The sequence below is a fragment of the Euleptes europaea genome, chromosome 11 (assembly GCF_029931775.1).
Source record: "Euleptes europaea isolate rEulEur1 chromosome 11, rEulEur1.hap1, whole genome shotgun sequence".
Taxonomy (NCBI): Eukaryota; Metazoa; Chordata; class Lepidosauria; order Squamata; family Sphaerodactylidae; genus Euleptes; species Euleptes europaea.
The window spans coordinates 32576159-32596564 of record NC_079322.1 but is presented as its reverse complement, the minus strand read 5'-3'; the positions used below and the strand labels follow the sequence as shown (position 1 = coordinate 32596564).

The following is a 20406-nucleotide window of genomic DNA, read 5'->3' as shown; positions in this document are numbered from 1 at the left end:
CCCTGAGACAGGATTTCTTCTAGCCTACTCCTCTGGAGGTACAACCACCATCACAAACCATGAACTATTTTAACTGCTTACACTCAAAGCCAGGCTCTAAGACAGGATCCCGCCCTGACTGGTTGTTAGTTGCTGTGCACTCACTCCAAACAGGCATACAGGGGATTGGTGACTGACAGAAAAAGGTAGGACCTCTGCCCATCTGCCACATTATCTAAATAGGAACATCTCTGTGAAATTGTTAAGTGGGGACTACTGAATGGAATGACACCAATGAAACAAAGGATCACTTCTGGAGATCAACTGGCAGAAAGAATCTTCCTTGCCTCCCTCTCCTATAACCCCCCACTGTGCTCCCCAAAGAGTGATTCCTGGTAGCTGGGTTATCGTTAGGAATAGTACCATGAGCAACATGATAAGCAGCACTGGAAAGGGGGACTGGCAAAAATTGTCCCCAAGTGAAAAAGGAAATACCCTTAAGCTTGCAGAAGAGGAACTTTTGGTAAAATTCTGTTGTCTCCTATATTGCGGTAATATCCATTTTTCACCAAAGTGGCTTTAGAGGCTCACCTTCATGAGACCCGGTTAGTTTAGATATAATCTGCTAAATCCCACATTTTATTCATTAAAGTTTTCAACAGTAAGAAAACTGTTCTGCTCCAAATAATGTGGAATTATCCGGCATGTACAAAAAATCTGGCTGGCACAATATGGTGATGTCCTAGATTCTTTAGAAATATCTTTCAGATATGTCAACAGAAAAACCATAGGATCCAAAAAGAATAGACATGTAATTTTCTTCCACATATGCTTGCATCTTGGGCAAAAAGTGAAGTAGCTAGAGCTTAATATTTCTTCTTTCTTTCTTCAAAATATTTATATCTCCCATTTTTCTCCTGAGCATTTCAGTAGAGCAATATTAGAAGGAGTTGGTTTTTATATCCCAATTTTCTCTACCTTTAAGGAAACTCAAACCGGCTTACAATTAATTGCCTTCCCTTCCTCTCTCCACAACAGACACCTTGAGAGGTAGGTGGGGCTGAGAGGAGAGAACTGTGACTAGCCCAAGGTCCCCCAGCAGGCTTCATGTGTAGGAGTGCGGAAACAAACCCAGTTCTCCAGATTAGAGTCCACCACTCTTAACCACTACACCATGCTGGCTCTCCATAACAAGTCATTAATTCACTTGGTGTTATTTCACGGTTTCTAGACATAGTATGGCAACTGCCAAAAAAGCAAATAAGAGGGTTATAGATCAAATCAAGCCTGAACTGACCCTAGAAGCTAAAATGACTAAACTGAGGCTATCGTATTTTGGTCACATTATGAGAAGACAAGAGTCATTAGAAAAGACAGTCATGCTAGGAAAAGTTGAAGGCAGCAGGAAAAGAGGAAGACCCAACAAGAGATGGATTGACTCAATAATGGAAGCCACGGCCCTCAATTTGCAAGACCTAAGCAAGACTGTCAAAGGTAGGACGTTTTGGAGGACATTGATCCATAGGGTCGCCATTAGTCAGAAGCGACTTGATGGCACTTAACACACACACGGCAACTTCCAGAGTTAAAGGGCAGTACCTGGCTAGTGCAAGGGCTCGGTTTACTCTCTCCTCCAAACCAGCTGTTCCCAGAGCTTTCCACGTCATCCAGAATTTGAAGGCATCTGCTCTTCTGCTACACTGGATCGATTTGTCACCTGTGTCGTAGCTGACGTCATAGAACTTGTCTTGCTGGAAAAGGTATGAAGCCTTGGCAGAGTAGCATCTCTTAAGCAAGCCCTGTTTTAGATACAACACAAAGTGAAACCGCTTTAGAAGCTTTTAATATTTTCATTATGAGCAAAAAAACGCATCGCTGGCATTGAGGAGTACAACACAGCCAGTGATTATATATGCATAGCCCTTAAAAGCTAGTATTACCAGAAGCCACAGTTTCAAAATAGCACACTTGGTTAAAAAGATGTTGGCTGAACAATAAGATCATCCACTCCAAAAACCAACTTAGGAAGTGATGGGAGATTGAACGGTAGCTTCACGAAAAATTGTATGACTCAGTATTTTTGGAGGCTAACATTTGTCTACTCTCATTAGATGTGTAATTTTGTTTAACAAAAGAGATCTAAAGGAAGTTAATTTTAATTCTGAGCATGCCTACAGAATTGTTTTTCCAGCACATTCAATCTGTGCAAATCAGATGCATTCAAAGATGAGATTTTTTGTCTGCCCTATAGATGGAAAAACAAGACTAAGAATCTTGCCCTCTGGATGAGCCCAGTATGCAGTGCTGGAAAATGACAAATGGTGATTAGGGTCTGATTAGAGGATATGTTAAACGCGAGTTGGGTTAGAGGAAACCCCCCCCCCCAACTCGTGTTTAAAGTGTGACCGGCACTGAACTTCAGAATAGTGTGTGTGAGTGAAGGAAAAAGGCTCCCAAGCATGCACAACAGCAGAAGAGAATCTTTGGCTCCCTTCCACCCAACGTGCTTTTGCTATTTGTCTTACTGACAGTTCCATGTGTTTTTGAGATTCTGTTTACAAGCTTTTCCAAAGTATCCTCACACACACACACACACACACACACACACACACACACTCACACATACACAAAACCCTCTCATAACCCTCTCTCTGTCACTTTGCCCATTTTTAAACCAAATTTGACCCAGAGGAATAGGAGGAAAGGGGTATTCATGGCTACTAGCTAAAATGGATACTAGTAATGATGCATACCTATTCTCTCCAGGATCAGAGGAGCATGCCTATTATCTTAGGTGCTGTGGAACACAGGCAGGATGGTGCTGCTGCAGTCGTCTTGCTTGGGGGCTTACTAGAGGCACCTGGTTCACCCTGTGAACAGACTTCTGGACTTGATGGGCCTTGGTCTGATCCAGCAGGGCTTTTCTTATGTTCTTATGAGGAGGAGGAGGAAGAAGGGTAACTTGGTGACGGGTAGGGCTTGCTAGAGAAGGTCTTAGAGAAGTCCCAATCTTTGCCGGAAACAGGAGCATAGACTTTCCAATTTCCTGGGGAGGGGCTGGGCCAGAGGCACTCCTATGACATCATAGGGAAGATCCAGTGACATCACAGGGAGGAGCCTCCATTGCCACTATCTATGGAGACAGGGCCATGGGGGACTTAGGGAGGGGCTCCCCGGAAATTTAGAGGTGCCCGGGCACCCCTGGTCACCCCCCTAACAACACCCCAGGGCTGGGCCAAACCTAGGAAAAGGTGGGAGTTGGCCAGAGGTTATAGTGGTATCTCAGCGATCTCCTGCTGTGTCCTGAATTTGAAATTCATGTTTAGGATCTGCCCATGTGCACAGGACAAACTAATGGTCACAAATTGGACACTAAGAAAGGCAACACAGAAAGGCCTGTAGGGGAAATTGGGGAGTTCATATTTCATATTCACCCCATTACAATTTTTAGTAGATTATTACTGAAGCAGTTTCTAGCTTACATTAAGTCTCCCCTCCCAAAAGGTCAGCGGTTTCTGGAGTCAAATGCATTTGCAAGGTTATTCTACTGGCACAAGCCCTACCAGGCAATGAAACGTTTCATTGTATTCATGTCCAGCTCTAAATGTTATCATATAACTTGCACATTCCACATCATAAAGACACACATAGGAAAGCATCAACTTTGATCTCTTTTGAAAAGTCTTTGCATTTAAAACCAGACAGCAGAGAAACCATTTTATGACACAATAATTCCCGTTCTAAAATGAAATTATTTCACTCAGTGATTCATAGACTTTTTTACTTCCAAAATTAATTCCATAGAAAATGCCATTACAAAACATCAGATTGGTGATGAGCCCTGGAATATTAAACCAAAACGAATGTGTCTTGAAAATGGATTTCAAGAAGAGCAAAGTCATATGATACATGTGTAAAGAGAATTTTGAAAGAGTGTGAGGCACAAGGTTACAATTCAGCAATCAAAACTAAGGCTGCTAGAGTGAAGAGGGGTCAATAGGGTCAGGGAACGTAAAATCTATGGGTTGCTGGCACCAACTATGCATTTTTCTTGAATTTTGTTGTTCGAATCCTGTCAGTCTCAATTTTCATTTTCTTTGAAGTTTCTAGAACTCATGGCTACACATAATTATAGAAGAGTTTGTCCTAGATCCTGAAGATTCAGAAGCAGTCTATTACACCACACAAATTACATTTTCAAAATCCTTGACTTCTAAGACCACCTCATGATTTCAACAATTTTGTTTAGCAATGTCACTTCTTTGATCACCCAGTGGTCTGCTATGAGGCCGCTAAAATTCCTAAACAAATTGAAATATGTAACGTTAGAGAGCGCCATGCATTGAGATACTTCTTTGCTGATGCGGACAAACGTTTTCAACACCAAAACATCAATGCCAAAATATTCTGCCACTTCTGACATACTGACAAAAAAATGCACAAATCACACTGCTGAAACTGTGCAATGTGGTCACCAACCTGAGGCTGGCTATGTTAATAATACTTGTTCATATAGGGTTGGATCCAATGGCTCCCTTCCGCCAAGTTGGAAACTGCTCCTGTCCCTTAGTGGAAGAACGTTGTTGGGCTTAACCCACAGTGCTGGCTGAATGTTCAAAATGTTCATCAGTGCTCAAGCACCTCAGAGGTGAGGAGGGTGGCAGATTATTGTGGCAGCTCTCCTTTGGGATCCTTTCCCCCTTGAGACCCACCTGGTACCTACTTTACTGTCTTTTAAGTCACCAGAACAAAACCTATCTTTTTACCCAGGCTTTTAATTACCCAGGCTTCTATCTTTCCAGCATTTTTAATGGTTTGCTGAGGTCTGTTTTATGGATAGTTTTATGCTTTGTAGGGCCCATTTCTTGTTTTAATGGCTTATTGTTTTGATAGTGTTAATTTACTACTTTAATTATAATCTGCCTTGAGCCGCATTCTGATGAGATTGCATAGAAATCTCCTAAATCATACATAAATAAAGACTAGGTTGAATTCTACCAGCTTTTCCATTCAATCTCTTCCTATTCCGGTCTTCACTATAGCCACCATCCCATTTGGTTTTTGTCAGCATGGGTCCCTTGACCCATGGCATAGTTTTCACTGGAAAAACTGGCAGAATACAGCTCACTCTGTGTGTGTGTGTGTTAAGTGTCGTCAAGTCACTTCCGACTCATGGCGACCCTATGAATCAATGTCCTCCCAAATGTCCTATCTCTGACAGCCTTGCTCAGATCTTGCAAATTGAGGGCTGTGGCTTCCCTTATTGAGTCAATCCATCTCATGTTGGGTCTTCCTCTTTTCCTGCTGCCCTCACTATATGGTAGAGTATTTTCCTTCTATGGTAGATAAAGACCTGGGCCTGAAGCTAGGAAAACTTTCCTGGGCAACCTAATTGTGAGGGAGGAGGACCACAAGAGCTGTACATGGGCCCTGAGTTTTAAAACAGCCAGTGTGGAGGTGGGGCTGCAGCAGGTTGGGCAGTTTCCTCTTCCCCAGGCTGGAGCCTCATAAAAAGGCAGGCCCAACTTAGAGAGGAGAGGAAGGACTGCAAGGAAAGGAAGCTGCCAAGGGAAGACTTATTTTCAGGCAGCTCGTTCAAGAGAGTAGCAGAGACAGCTCTTAAGGAACGGATAGGCCTTGGGACTGGAGACCAAGGGGATCAGGCAGCAGAGAGCAACAATGGCGAGTGTTGCTCCCTGGGTCAGGAGTAGGGTTGCCAACCTCCTGGTAGTACCTGGAGATCTCCTGCTATTACAACTGATCTCTAGCCGATAGAAATCAGTTCACCTGGAGAAAATGGCCACTTTGGCAATTTGACTCTATGGCATTGAAGTCCCTCCCCTCTCCAAACCCCGCCCTCCTCAGGCCCTGCCGCAAAAACCTCCCACCAGTGGCAAGAGGGACCTGGCAACCCTAGTCAGGAGAGGCCAGCAGACAGGGTCCAAACCTGTAAACCCAAACTGTAAAGCCAAATGAAAGGGACAGCACTCTAGGTGACCATGTAAAGAAGAGTAAATAAAGGACTCACAGCATCTGATGATGAGAGTGAATAAAAGGGGGAACCGTGCACTCCTGCCCCCTGGGGCACTGTGGAGGGCAATCGTGACAGGATTTAATTCATGGATGATCTGAAACATGATAAAAGGACTTCCAGGGTCATAGCTCACATCTTCACCCCATACTACACCAGTTCTGGTTATGTGTAATTTTTGTGTAATTAAAATGTGAAAACCTACTGGAGACCTTTGGATTGTAATTCCTTTCCAGTGTGGTCCTCTCATCGGTATTTTATAATGTAATGTACCATCTTGAAATGCTGGATCTTCTGGCCTCATTTTGTAATAAGAGTATTTATCTTCCAGCTGAGCATGACACTTCATGCATTTGATAAAGCTCACAGCTGCTTACGCCACAATGAATGCACTGGTCTTTGAGTGGCCACAAGACTTTTTTATTGTTACAGCTGAGTAGGTCGCTCAGTTCAAAGTTATAAAATGAGAAAATGACAATGGCTATGTAGAAGCCCTTGAACAATGCAAGGATGAGAAGTACCAAAGCTCTTTGTAGTCCCCATCTAATAAATTAAAATTTAGTATCAAGGAAGGTCAAACTACGATAATTATACTTATTTACTTTGACCAATCTGTTCTGGATTAGAGGGAAGAATGGAATAGGGGAAAGGGAATGGCAACTAGTGGTAGGTACTCAGTTGAGAAGTCAAACACAGGATGGGAAGAAAAGACATTCCTGATTCAATTCCATCAAATGCTCTCAGAGATATAATTGGTCTGCTGAGCGCTCAGGTTAAAGACACTCTGTGCCATTTCTTCCAGAGCATGAAGGTTACAGAAGCACACAGCAGTTCAAAAGATCACCATGTATCATCTCATATGGAGAACACAATCTATTTCTAAATTGACTATAAGATGCCAGGTTGAGCTGACAGAAAATAAGCTCAGTATTTCATGCCACTTCTTTCTGCATCTCTTGCCTGGCTGATAGAAGAACTGGCGCAAAGAGGCTGACAATACCCTTAATGAAAGTGTCCATATTTCTGTAACTACAGGTACAGAGTTTAATCTGCATTACACTGCAGCATAGATAACTCTGTCAGAGGAAAAATATGTCAAAGGAGAAACAGGTGAATCTGACATGAGCTATCTAACATTATTTACAGAATAAATTTTGTATCAAACAGGAGCCAAGTTTCCCATCTTATGTCCTTATATGGCTCCTGGGAAGTTGGAACAGAGTCCTCCTATTAGTTTCTCTGACCTTTTCAATATGTATGTTATTTCAATACATATATATATTATTGAGGGAGCGTAGTACACCTTATACGGCAATGAGAATAAAAAGTCCCAGTATGGATACAAAGTGTTGGACCCTGCAGATCCTTTCTGCTTGCATAGGCACTCTTTTCAGGCGAAAGGAACCTTCCACTGGAGGTAACAGCCTCTGCTAACAGAACAGGTCTGCAGGATTTGACCCAGTGACAATTATATTTCTAAGTATTTCTTCACACAACACATAGTTAAATTGTGGAACTCCCTGCCCCAGGATGTGGTGATGGCTGCCAAGTTGGAAGGCTTTAAGAAGAGAGTGGACATGTTCATGGAGGAGAGGGCTATTCATAGCTACTAGTAAAAATGAACAACAGTCATGATGCATACCTATTCTCTCCAGGATCAGAGGAGCATGCCTATTATCTTACGTGTTGTGGAACACAGGAAGGACAATGATGTGGCAGTCATCTTGTTTGTGGGCTTCCTAGAGGCACCTGGTTGGCCACTGTGTGAACAGACTGCTGGATTTGATGGACCTTGGTCTGATCCAGCATGGTTTTTCTTATGTTCTTATATTGAAAACTGATAAGAGGAAGCCAAACGGGCTGCTGGGCAGTGTGCGTGGGCACAGCTCTCCATGATCAGCCATTTATAAGACTAGCTCCCCAAACAGTTCAGTGGTGCTAACCATGCCAACACAACCACTGTGGCCACCTGAAAAAGAATTGTGTTGGAATGCTGATCAGATTATCACACTGATTATAATGAGAAACAGCATCTGCACAATTCCCTTTCAAGCGGCTACTTACAGGGGAAAAGGGCAGACATCAATACAACTTCCCTTGTCTTTCTTTTTTTTTTTTAGTTCACCTGGGACCCAAGGTGGGTAACCACAATGTAAAACAACATAAGCAATTTAATAAAACCAATATTTTTTAAAAAAAACTAAAACAATTTATGCTCTACCAGCAAGATCCTCCCTCTTTGTTCAGGCTCAGGCTGCCCCCAAGAACTCTCCCTATCTCTGTTTTGGAGGTTTATCCGAAAGCCAGAAGGTTAGGAGCCCTCTTGACCTTTTCTAAGAGGCAATTCCAGAGGTATGGGGCAGCCACTGAATATACTTGAATCGGGAACAGGGTAGAATATGTCTTAGACAATTGGGGGCGGGGGCTGATAACAGGCCTTGCTGGAATTATTGGAACTGCCATGTGAGAACAGGGAGGGGAGAGGCAATCTTCCAGCTTGTGGACCGCAGGTCATAAAGGTCTTTAATGGCGATCACCAACACTTTGAAATGGACCTGGAAATTATTCATCAGCCAGTGAAGGGACCTCAGAAGAGGAGCCAGCGAGGTGTAATGGTTAAGAACGGTAGTTTGGAGCGGTGGACTCTGATGTGGAGAACCGGGTTTGATTCCGCACTCCTCCACATGAGAAGCGGACGCTAATCTGGTGAACTGGATTTGTTTCCCCCCTTCTACTCATGAAGCCAGCTGGGTGACCTTGGGCCAGACTCAGAGCTCTCTCAGCCCCACCTACCTCACAGGGTGTCTGTTTTGGGGAGGGGAAGCGAAAGTGATTGTAAGCCGGTTTGATTCTTCCTTAAGCGGTAGAGAAAGTTGGCATATAAAAACCAACTCCTCTGCCGCCTCCTTCTCCTCTTCTTCTTCTAATATGATCCTATTGACTAGTCCCAGATAACAGATGAGCTGCTGCATTTGACACCAGGTGAAGTTTTCAGATCAGCTTCAAGGGCAGGTCTATGTAGAAGTAATCTAGCCTCGAGGTTACCAAAGCTTGGATCAGCATGGCCAGATCAGATGCCTGCAAAGAGGCAGTTTCCTAACTAGATGTAGCTGGGGGGAAATGTAACTTTAATGCCCCACACAGATGCTCTTATTCTTCCAGGGCTAGTGCTGCTGACGTGTCACTTGCCTCTATAACCATTACTTTCTGGGGAGGGGGAACAGATTTTCTAATGATATTTCTGACACTGCTGTACCACAAAGAAATCTTTTTCCTTTTTCCTTTTTTTTTTACAGCAAGATATCCCCTTTAAAAATTTTCTTGGGATGCCAGCCAAAGCTTACTGAGTCAGAGGTATTCCCAGAAAACTAGGCAACGAGGAGCTGCAATGCTAAGGAACAATCCATCTGAATAATGGACTGCATACATGGAGCATCCAAACTCTGAAGTAAATAATTGCACAAGTGTCAATTAGAACATCTTGTTCACTGTACCACTGTGCCACGACAACTGGTTGACAATTAGCTTGTAATCACATTTCTGTGTATCTGGAACATTTACATATTAGGAAAAAAAACACAGCTATACTGAGAGATTCAAAACAGATAAAAGGAAGTATTTTTTCACACAACACATAGTTAAATTGTGGAACTCCCTGCCCTAGGATGTGGTGATGGCTGCCAGCTTGGAGGGCTTTAAGAGGGGAGTGGACATATTCATGGAGGAAAGGGGTATTCATGGCTATTAGTTAGAATGGATACTAGTCATGCTGCATACCTATTCTCTCTAGTATCAGAGGAGCATGCCTATTATTTTGGGTGCGGTGGAACACAGGCAGGATGGTGCTGCTGCTAGTCATGCTGCGTGCCTGTTCTCTCTAGTATCGGAGGAGCATGCCTATTGTTTTGAGTGCGGTGGAATGCAGGCAGGATGGTGCTGCTGCAGTTGTCTTGTTTGTGGCTTCCTAGAGGCACCAGGTTGGCCACTGTGTGAACAGACCTCTGGACTTGATGGGCCTTGGTCTGATCCAGCAGGGCCTTTCTTATGTTCTTATATTCTTATGATCCTCACATGTCAGATTAAGATTTTGGTCATTTTCAGAAACAAAACATTTCTGCTTGAATTTTAAAAAAATCTATCCAAAGTATAACGGCTTCTTTTACTAAGAAGAAAGACAGGCCCTTTAACTAAAGATTGGGGTGACAGGGTTCATACAAGGAAAAGGTTTATTTTAATTGGGAAGTGAGGGAGCTATTATGCATTTTTCCCCGTGCATCGTGTCAACACAGAGGACACCCAACAGTTCCTGTGATTGATCTGTGCTTTTACAGTTGGTTTACTAATCTCTCCATTTCCCTGTCTCTGTAGTCCAAATGCTTTCCCATTCCAATAAAGTTAAACACTCCCCCGCCAGCTGAGAACATTACATTTCTCCTTTGTTAGCTCTATGACATTCAAAACATGCCTTGCAACATTTTCTAGCCTATATAAAATAAAATCACCTAATAAACTAGACCCACAAATTCAAAAAAGTATAGACAGTTTTTTAGCAGGTCACCAAATATAACATCTATATCTTTATACTTTCAAAAGAAAATGCAGACTCAGATATATACCTGTATCTATAGATATATATCTGCATTTTCATATATCTCTATCCCCCTCTATGTATGTATGTAATTTAATTGTGATCCAAGAACAACTGAAACCTTGCTACTGTTTTCAAGTGACTTTGGATCACCAATGGGCATTGAAGAAGGGAATGCTTCCATTAAAAAAAAAGATTCAAATAGTCATCCCTAACAATGAGCACAAAACCTATAACTGAACATTACCCTACAGCTTGTTTTAAAATCCACACAGATCAGACATGATCTATTTCTTGTCAAAATCTCATACAGAGTCAATATTTTCTGCTATGTGAAACTCTGCATTGAAAATATTATGAAGAAGCAGCACCAAGTTGCATTCTGTACTTTCAGAGTACAGCATTGGAAAATCCCAATTTCATTATGGAAAATGAGGGGGAAAAACTTACAGAACTGTCTTTCACCAGAAGAGCACAGCACTGGATCCCTGCCATTAGCATCTTATGAGGATTCCATGCCACAGAATCGGCTCTAGAAGAAAACAGATAATTATCTTGTAGACAGTGTTGGGTAGCTGAAACATCCATATGATAAACTTAATATTTCCTCATTGCCTTTCAACTTGTATTCAATTAATTAAAAACAACTTTGAAGTGTTTACATTTGGTTGGCTTATGTTTCAATTTATCAGTTTATTGCATTGTTCTTCAATTTCATAATCCCATTTCATTGGCTCATTTGTTGTATGTACAATACTGTTTTTATTGCATTTTTTAAGAAGATTGTCCCATCTGCCTGGAGTCTCAGCAGGACCAGCGAACTATCAATGAAATCAGTAAGTAAAATAAATACATAAATTAATAAAAACGAGCAAGCCTTCCAGATTAAATGTTATCTACCTGTGGACACCATGCAAAAGCTTGCGATGCTTCCTTGACAGCAGTGCTGAGCCTCCCCAGGATGCCTGTGTAGATATTGAGTGACAGGTAGAAAATGAGTCTAGCAATGTACATTTTAATCATTGTATAGATGATTTTAAATGTTTCCCCAGGGCAATGGGTACTGATGACTCCCTGATGATTCTGCTGACCATGCCATCCAAAGAATACACGTGTATACTAGCTGGGATTTAGCAATATAGGAGGAGGAGGAGGAGGAAGAGAAAGAGTTGGTTTTTATATGCTGACTTTCTCTACCACTTAAGGAAGAATCAAACCAGCTTACAATCACCTTCCCTTCCCCCTCCCCACAACAGACACCCTGTAAGGTAGGTGGGGCTGAGAAAGCTCTAAGGGAGCTGTGACTAGCCCAAGGTCACCCAGCTGGCTTCATGTGGAGGAATGGGGAAACCAACCCGGTTCATTAGATTAGCGTCCACCACTCATGTGGAGTAGTGGGGAATCTAACCCAGTTCTCCAGATTAGAGTCCACCGCTCCAAACAGCCCCTCTTAACCACTATACCATGCTACAGAAAAATAAACGCTGTCCCTTTGTCACCACTGGCAGAAGGGAGTGTCCCATGACACAAGTGAACTCCCTTGGCCAGGGCTCTGCACCACAGCCACAAATGCTGCTCCAACAATCAAATAAACCATCAAATCTATGATGCCACTATAAGACAGGTAAAGTATGCCATCGAGTCACAATAAGCTCATGGTGATCCCCATTAAGTTCCACCTCATGGGGTTTTCAAGGCAAGAAGTGAGCAGAGGTGGTCTGCCATTGCCTTGCTCTGCACAGCAGCCCCAGTCTTCCTTGGTGGACTTCCATCCAAGTACTGACCCAGCTTAGCTTCCAAGCTCTGATGAGTTCGGTCTATTAGGGCTGCCATGATAAGTAGCTAGTTTTAATTGTGCAATGTATACAATTCATATGAAAGGACCCTTCAACTAACAATGTGCACTGAAAATTTTAGAAATGTTGTAAGGGGTTGGGGAGGAATACAGGGAGTCAATAAACTGCACAGATACAGACTGTGACTCCATCTTGTAGAATTAAGGCATAGGTACTATTGCAGCAATATAAACAGAGGATGACTCTCCAGCTCATCATGTTGCTTGGCATTTAGGTTGGAGTGGCATTTAGGTTGCGCAGTGGCATTTAGGTTGGTTGACAGGGCCGATAAGTATTCAGGACTTAAAAATTAGCATCTTAACTGGTCGATTCACATATGAAGGTATCTCATAGGGTGACCATAATTATGATAGCTGAGTTGTCCAAGTGTTCAGTTATGATAGCCCTTTCATCGTGTGCACATAATGGGCAAAAACTAAGCTAGCAATGAGTATGTGACACTGGATCTATGACAAGCTGAATAAACTCACAGATATTTCTTTAAATAAAATGGAGATTACTCATAATCACAGAGTAGCCTCCAAGTGAATTATGTAAATTTTATTTTATCATCCCCTTATTAGATTCCTGTATTTGTGCAGAAAGAAATCCTTCCATTACTCTTTGTAACCTTCTATTACTGTCAATTGAAGGACTACAATAAATTCAGACAAACCACTGGCTTCATCTTATAAACATTCATGCGGGCATGAGCACACAACATATATGTTAAAAGCTAGCAATGTCCTACTGCCCATAAATTCCATACCTAGCCATACTGCTATACTGCCACAGAGTATTTACAAGCATTCTAGCTACACAAGGAGAAGCTGTCAGCAACGGAACACTGATAAATCTCTATGCACAAACCTATATGAAAGGAATGAAAAGGCTTAGGGATATAACTTCTGGGAGACAGAAGCAAGACAGCAAGGTCTAAGAAGCTAGGTGAGCAGAGAGTAAGACACACAGGATGGTGGATGAAAAGGGGGAATTGGTAGATAATTGGTTGAGCTGCAAAGATCTGTGAAGGAAGTAGACATCTTGGAGAAAGAACAGTGGGGGAAAGAGACTCCTGAGGAAAGAAGTAGTTGCAGGAATAGGGAGAAAATCTCACACAGGTTCTAAGGATGAGAATGTGTATAGTTTACATAAAGGGGCAGGGGAAGAGTGCCCAGAGGCCAGAAGCCTGAAAGAAGATGGGTGAAGGCTGAACAACAGCAACAACAAAAAAGAGATGCCACCTCAGGAAAAGAGGAACACAAGCTAGGGGGAAAGCTCACAAAGGGCCCTAAGCAGGGCCACAGAGGGCTGCCTGCTGTTGATATGAAGGGGGTTTGGTAGGCAAGAGAACTCTGGAGATCAGACAGCTATGAAATAGGAAGGGCAAGGAGTGGCTGGAAAAGAAGAGCATGAGTTTCACCTACTAATGTGAAACAAACAGCCAAATTTGGGAGCGTGGTTCTCATTTTTTCTGGGAGACTCCCAGAATACGTCCAAAGCTAGCAACTTTCTTTGGGCTCATGGGCAAAATGACAAGCATGGATATTCTGACATATTAGCACCATCCAAAATGGCCAGTTAGTATTCTTGCTAACCAATAAAATATATGGGCTCCACAAAGTAGATTTCATAGAGAATTAATACACCATCCTGACATTTTGCTCCGAGTTTAGGTCATAAATAACACCCTATATTTGGTGATCTGAATCTGTCCCAAGCAATTACAAATTTAGCACATTTTATATATAGCCTTTTCTCAAAGGACTTGAACAAGGGAGAGTAATAAATTGCAGCAATTGCAGAATTGTGCATCCATCCACCTGAGATCACTGCATACCTGCAAGGCATTTTCCACATACTTAAATACATAAAGATATTACATAGGCCAACCGCCAGAGAGAAATCCTTCTACCTATGGTTGTTGCTGGTACTTCCTCTTCCAACAGTATGCAAATAGCATCCCTATGACAGCTACATCAGTAGCAGACCTGAAACACAATACTAGGGAATACTAGGGAAGCCATTTATTTTTAGCTTCTCTGAAAAATTTAAGCAGACGAAATGAAGAGACTTAGAGTTACTGCCAAGCAATCAACTGATCACAAGGGGCTTATAACAATGAGCCAATTCACATATTATGTGTAATAGCCCACCCACAAGAAGACAGAAAAATTGCAAAGCCTACCAAACAGAAGGGAACTAAGGTAACAAAACTATCTTTTATATTAATACTCCTTAGTTTGGTTTTTTTTAAAATAAGTTCTGTGGGAATATTGTTCAGACAACACTAAAACCACTCAGTCGTTTGTCATAAATACATTTCTGCAAGTCATAGACAAGGGGTCAGTTTAGATCATTCCAATGTTAAACAAGCATGGATATGAATGAATTTCCCACCCACACCTGAAAAAGCACTGCATTTCTGAAGAACAACACAAATCTAGAGCAATCTCACAGATGAGCACAGGATAAATGCCAACAATCTCCATATGGGATTGGAGAAATCAACAATTTCTAGACTTCAGCCTTCCAGAATAGTGTTTATTCAAAAAACATGAGAGGCCATGGAACTATCACTACATATACTGCCGTTATAAGAGTGAGGGTTGACTCTACTTTGCTATAAAGAGAACTGACACCAAACCAAAGATCTCCACCTTCAGCATCGAAATAGCTGCATGCAAGGGACACCCCTACTTAACAAATGGTTCCGTTTTTGCAGCATCAGTTTGAGATGGGAGGGGAAAGCAATTCTGGGTCCCCAAAATTTTTGAGCATGTGGGCACCTTTGGAATTCTGATACAGGATGGTGGGGGCAACCCCCAAATGGCTGCCACAAGGGATGCAGCCAATCACAAAACCTCAGGAAGTAAGGTCATGCATAATAGTAACTCTTCAACTTTCAGGCAGAAGCTCAGTGTAACAGGATGCCTTTTAAAATGAACACATTGTTTAAATATATTTTCTTGCATACACAGCTTATCTTCAGTCATACAGTGAAGAGCCTTGTGTTGTGGCAGCAGCTGCGGCTCAAGCAACTTTATTTTAATTTGCACAGCCAATCAAATCTCCAGTAGCCAATTAGAAGCCCAGCTAGATAAAAGTCCTGCCTGATCCCATCCAATTTCTAAAAATACTTGGTGAGCACCAGGAAAGGTGCCCATGGGCACCATGATGCTCACAGGCACCACATTGGGGAACCCTGGCTTAGATCACTTTGCAACTCCCCAAAAGTATTCTTTTATGAAGAGCTTTTAGGACAGCTCTAAGCTTCTGAAAGGAATAATAAAACAAAGGTTCAGCACTGTCAAAGCCCAAATAAGAGCAAATGTGGAAGAGTGGTTATAATGGATCGACCAGATTCAGGTTCAAATCCCTGCTCAGGTATGAAGCTCTCTGTGTGACCTCAAGCCAATTTCTGTCTCTCTCAGTCTAATCTATTTCATAGGGTTGCTGTGAGGATAAAACGGGGAGAGAGGAAACCATGTATGCTGTCCTGTATACCTTGGAAGAAGGATGGGATAAGTATTAATATTTCAGTAATAACTTTAACAAAATCCCAGGTATTTAAAACCATACAAACAAGCTCTAATCTAACAAAAGGGGTATGTGTGTGGTGCAGTGCTAACAGAGCAAGGATTGGGTCCTTTCACTTCCATGTTTAGCTGAGTAAAGTCACTACCTCGGAGGGAACCAGTATCTATGACAGCCAGCATGATGTAGCAAACTTAAGAAATACAGGTTCAAATCCCCATCCGGCCATAAAGCTCACAGGCCAACCTTTGGCCAGTTACTTTCTCTCTCAATCTAATCTATTCTACAGGGTTGTTTTATGGACAAAAGAAAAGATGGAGGGGAGAATGATGTGCTCTACCCTGAGCTCCTCAGAGGAAATGGTGAGAGAAAAATGTATAGATAGATCTATCAGCCATACCCATTTCAAAGCAAAAATACTGTGCTGGGATACCTAGTGTGAAGAATGCATGTATATGCCTTTAAGTGAGCCGTCACAAGCTAGTTCCTGTTTCCTCCATTGACATCTGTATGCGAGGGGTCTCACTTAGTTCTAGTTCCGTGTGTGTAGCTGTGAAGTTCCAAGTGTGTGTGAAGCAATGAAGCCTGTTCCTGAAGCTGACAGAGTCTCCTGTGTAGTAACTCGACAGATAAGCTTAATCCTACACACCAGAACCCAGAGGATACTACACCTAGAGGAAGAGAGGATGAAAACCTAATAAAAAATAGGTTTCCCGAACCCCATTAGTAGAAATTATAAAGGTCATTTATGCATGGGAGATTTTTCCTTGGATTTGCTCTTCTTTAGATGTACATTTTCCCCATCCGAATTCTCAAAACTGTGTATAGCGGCTTATGATCCTGGAAGTGCTTGTTCAATTCTCTTTATTTTCCATCTGTATGAAAACAATTTCCCTGCTAAGAGAAGGTTGGACAAAGTGTAGCATAAGAATAAATTTTATTAAAACTAAACTTACATCCACATGCAGCCAAAGGTCATGTCTTCCACATATGTCAGCTATTTCATCCAGAGGATCGAACGCTCCCAATACTGTGGTGCCAGATGTGGCACTGACAAAAAACGGCGCGGCTCCCTGTAGAATTATCCAAAACAAAAGAGAGTGAGTTTGCACTGTTCAAATTTTCCAGTAATTGTGACATACTCAGTAAAGCAAGGTCTGGGAATCTTGGACACGACTAACGAAGTCTACATTTTACATTCTCAGCAGAAAAATACAGAGCATATGCCATATGCCTTGAAGTGTACTCTGTTTGAAACACAATTGTTACTTGAGCCATGGGATGTCAACCACCTGTCAATTGAAACGCTCTTGCAGTACTACAGGTTCTGGGTGCTGAGATCTTCACACACATGCTGAAAGGAAACTGATTAAATTCTGACTGGATTTTTTCCCCCCAAGGACAGCCTGAGACATTTTGGCAACTGAACTGGAAAATTCAGACCGTAGCACCAGCGCGCAAACACACACCCATACTAAGCGAAGGGGAGGAAGTTTAAGTGTGCTGCTTTTAAGCGGTGTTGTGGCCCAGCCACCCATTTGTGATTCCAGGGCAATTTTAAGCTTTGCCTATGGACCAGTTCGCCCTGACCTGGATGGCCCAGGCTAGCCTGATCTTGTCAGATCTCAGAAGCTAAGCAGGGTCAGCCCTGGTTAGTATTTGAATGGGGGACCACCAAGGAATACCAGGGTTGCTGTGCAGAGGAAGGCACTGGCAAACCACCTCTGTTAGTCTCTTGCCATGAAAAAAAGGGGTCGCCATAAGTCGGCTGTGACTTGACGGCACTTCACACACACACACGGACCAGTTCACGTCATACCTTAAAGACAGAGTGATATTCCTACTAGGCCTTCCTTAGCTGGAGAGATCATCATGTGGAACAGATGAGAGACCACAACTTATTTGCAATAACCATGTCTTTCCACAACATAGCTACATTTATTTATCCCTCCCAAATTATGTTTTCAGGCATGAGATAGGGGAATAATGCTAATACAAACATTGCTGTTGATTCTAAAGCTAATTAGTTCATTCAGCAGGTTACCCGTGGGAGGAAGAATTTCCTCATCCTTAGGAGACCCAACCTGCATTACATAATTTGTATTTCCATAACATTTTATTGCCCGTTTAACATACAAGGGAACAGCAGTGTATGAATGATCGCTGCTTATCTGCCAAGCCGGAAAGAAAAGAAGTCTATAAGGCAGCTTTCCATTTAATAGCAGAAAACAGTGAACCCACAAAGCGGACAAACCCCTGGGTCTAAAGTTTATAGGTGTAACTTAATCGCTCCAGCTGGTGTAGATGGCAAAACCCTGTAACCTGAAGTGACCAGCATGTGTCAACTTCAGGGAGAGGTGATGCATGACTAGCCCAGCAAAGTGTGATCACTAAGGTTGCCAGGTTGGAAAATACCTGGAGCTCCAGGTTGAAAAACACCTGGAGATTTTGGGAGCGGAGCCTGAGAAGGGCAAGGTTTGGAGAGGGGAAGGACTTCAATGCCATAAAGTCCAATTGCCAAAGCAGCCATTTTCTCCAGGTGAACTGATCTCTATCGGCTGGAGATCAGTTGTAATAGAAGGAGATCTCCAGCTAGCACCTGGAGGTTGGCAACCCTAGTGATCACGGTTAACTGCAGTCTTGAGAAAGCAAGAGCCCAGTCCCAAGCAGTGACAAGAAAAAAGATGTGTCGGCAACCGGTAGTACAATCCTATAGTCCGAAGACCACCCTGTGCAGCAAGGCTTTGAGGGGTTTCACCACTTTCTGATCAGTCTGCTGCCATCCAAATTCCTGAGGACTTCCAGGAGCAGCGGTGTGATGACGTAGCATTTAAAACTGCAGTTGGAAAGGAAGCCTGGGAAGTCTCAATGGCACGTGCTAAGACTGGTGCGAGTGTGACTGACGTTGCCGTTGTTCTAATTGTCCTAACTTGCTGGGTGACACGTCAGATGTACTGGCTGCAACTGCTGGAAGACTGCCTGCGCTAGTAGCAGGGTAGCGACAGGATGTGGTGGAGACCTGCACGTAAAGTATATGTCCTCTTTTGATTTTGCCTGAAACCTTCCATGGTGTGCAGAAATGACAGTGCAAATTGCAAGCAGAATTATACCCGTCTAAGCCAGCATGGGGTAGTGGTTAAGGTTTTGGATTAGGACCTGGGAAACCCAGGTTCAAATCCACACTCACACCATGGAAGTTTGCTGGATAATCTTGGGCCAGTCACACATTCTAAACCACGTCTAAGACTTTTATCGACACATCCATGAAAGCCGCTATTATTTTTGCTAGACGCAGCTTTCCACACAAAGTGTTAAATTTAGGACAAAAAGTTGGATTTATTTTTGCTACAGCACAAACCCCAGCTGCCTCAAAGTGCTGTTTCTTAGCCAGGTTTAACACGTCACATTCGTTTAGTTATACCTAGCTATATTTTAGCAGGAAAAAATGGCCATTTATGTTCATAGGTATACTGAAGTTACAGGAATAACAACATATCTATCTTTAATATTCATGTCTGGCTATAAAATTTCTCTCGCTACAAAATAAACTTGCGAGAAACACTCTCTCCCTAGCAGCCTGAAGACAAATACTAAGTAAAACAAGATTTCCTCGCAGCACAACAGCTGTAAGTTTTTATTACACCAAAGTATTGATTAAAGTGCCTTTCCTGTTATTAACGTAAAATGCATTCCTGTTATTAACTTAAAATATCAAAACACCATACAAAGTAACATGTCCTACTGACAATGGAATAGCCTGACAAATCCCACTACACTTGGATAAAAGGGGAGGATGACAACTAAATTTTAAAAATGGCCTTTTTTAAACTTTACCATACTATACAAAAGCTAGTTGAAATGGTTGCCATACGGAAATATTTTTAAAACCTTCTATCGGAATGTATCACGGGGAAAAATGCACTGCATTGCTAGGGTTGCCAACTCTGGGTAGGGAAATACCTGGAGATTTTGGGGATGGACCCTGAGGAGGGCAGGGTTTAGAGAGGGGAGGGACTTCAATGTCCAATTGCCAAAGCGGCCATTTTCTCCAGGGGAACATATCTCTATCGCTTGGAGATCAGTTGTAATAGCAGGAGATCTCCAGCCACCACCTGGAGTCTAGTAACCCTTTGTATTGCACTGCATGATTTCTACATAAAGTAATATGATCATATCGTCTTTTCACTCACAACAGTTGAGTAAATCATGTAAATTTGTGGCAAAACAAAAGCCTGTATGAGTATCCATTTAATACAAAAACATACTTTGTTTCAGTCCAATGATTTCTTGTGGATAAAGTTGACTTCACTGGAGAATGCAGCTTCATGCAGACAGAGATGTGCACATAAAGCTGTTCCTCGACTGAAATCAATGAGAAAGGCTTCTATGTGCAGGAGCTCTGTATGCACACTAGAGCATCACATCACAGTAAAAAT

At 42.4% G+C, this 20406-nt stretch overlaps 1 protein-coding gene across 1 annotated transcript in view; it reads right to left on the bottom strand.

The window, feature by feature from the left end:
- Window positions 1–20406, bottom strand: part of GADL1 (glutamate decarboxylase like 1) — a 99245-nt gene that overhangs the window by 36676 nt on the left and 42163 nt on the right. Inside the window, exons 9-12 of the mRNA XM_056857596.1 lie at window positions 16927–17043; window positions 11499–11563; window positions 11049–11130; window positions 1579–1778 (exon numbers count right to left, since the gene is read on the bottom strand). Of these exons, the coding sequence (XP_056713574.1) occupies window positions 1579–1778; window positions 11049–11130; window positions 11499–11563; window positions 16927–17043 (464 nt within the window). The remainder of the gene's footprint in view (window positions 1–1578; window positions 1779–11048; window positions 11131–11498; window positions 11564–16926; window positions 17044–20406) is intronic.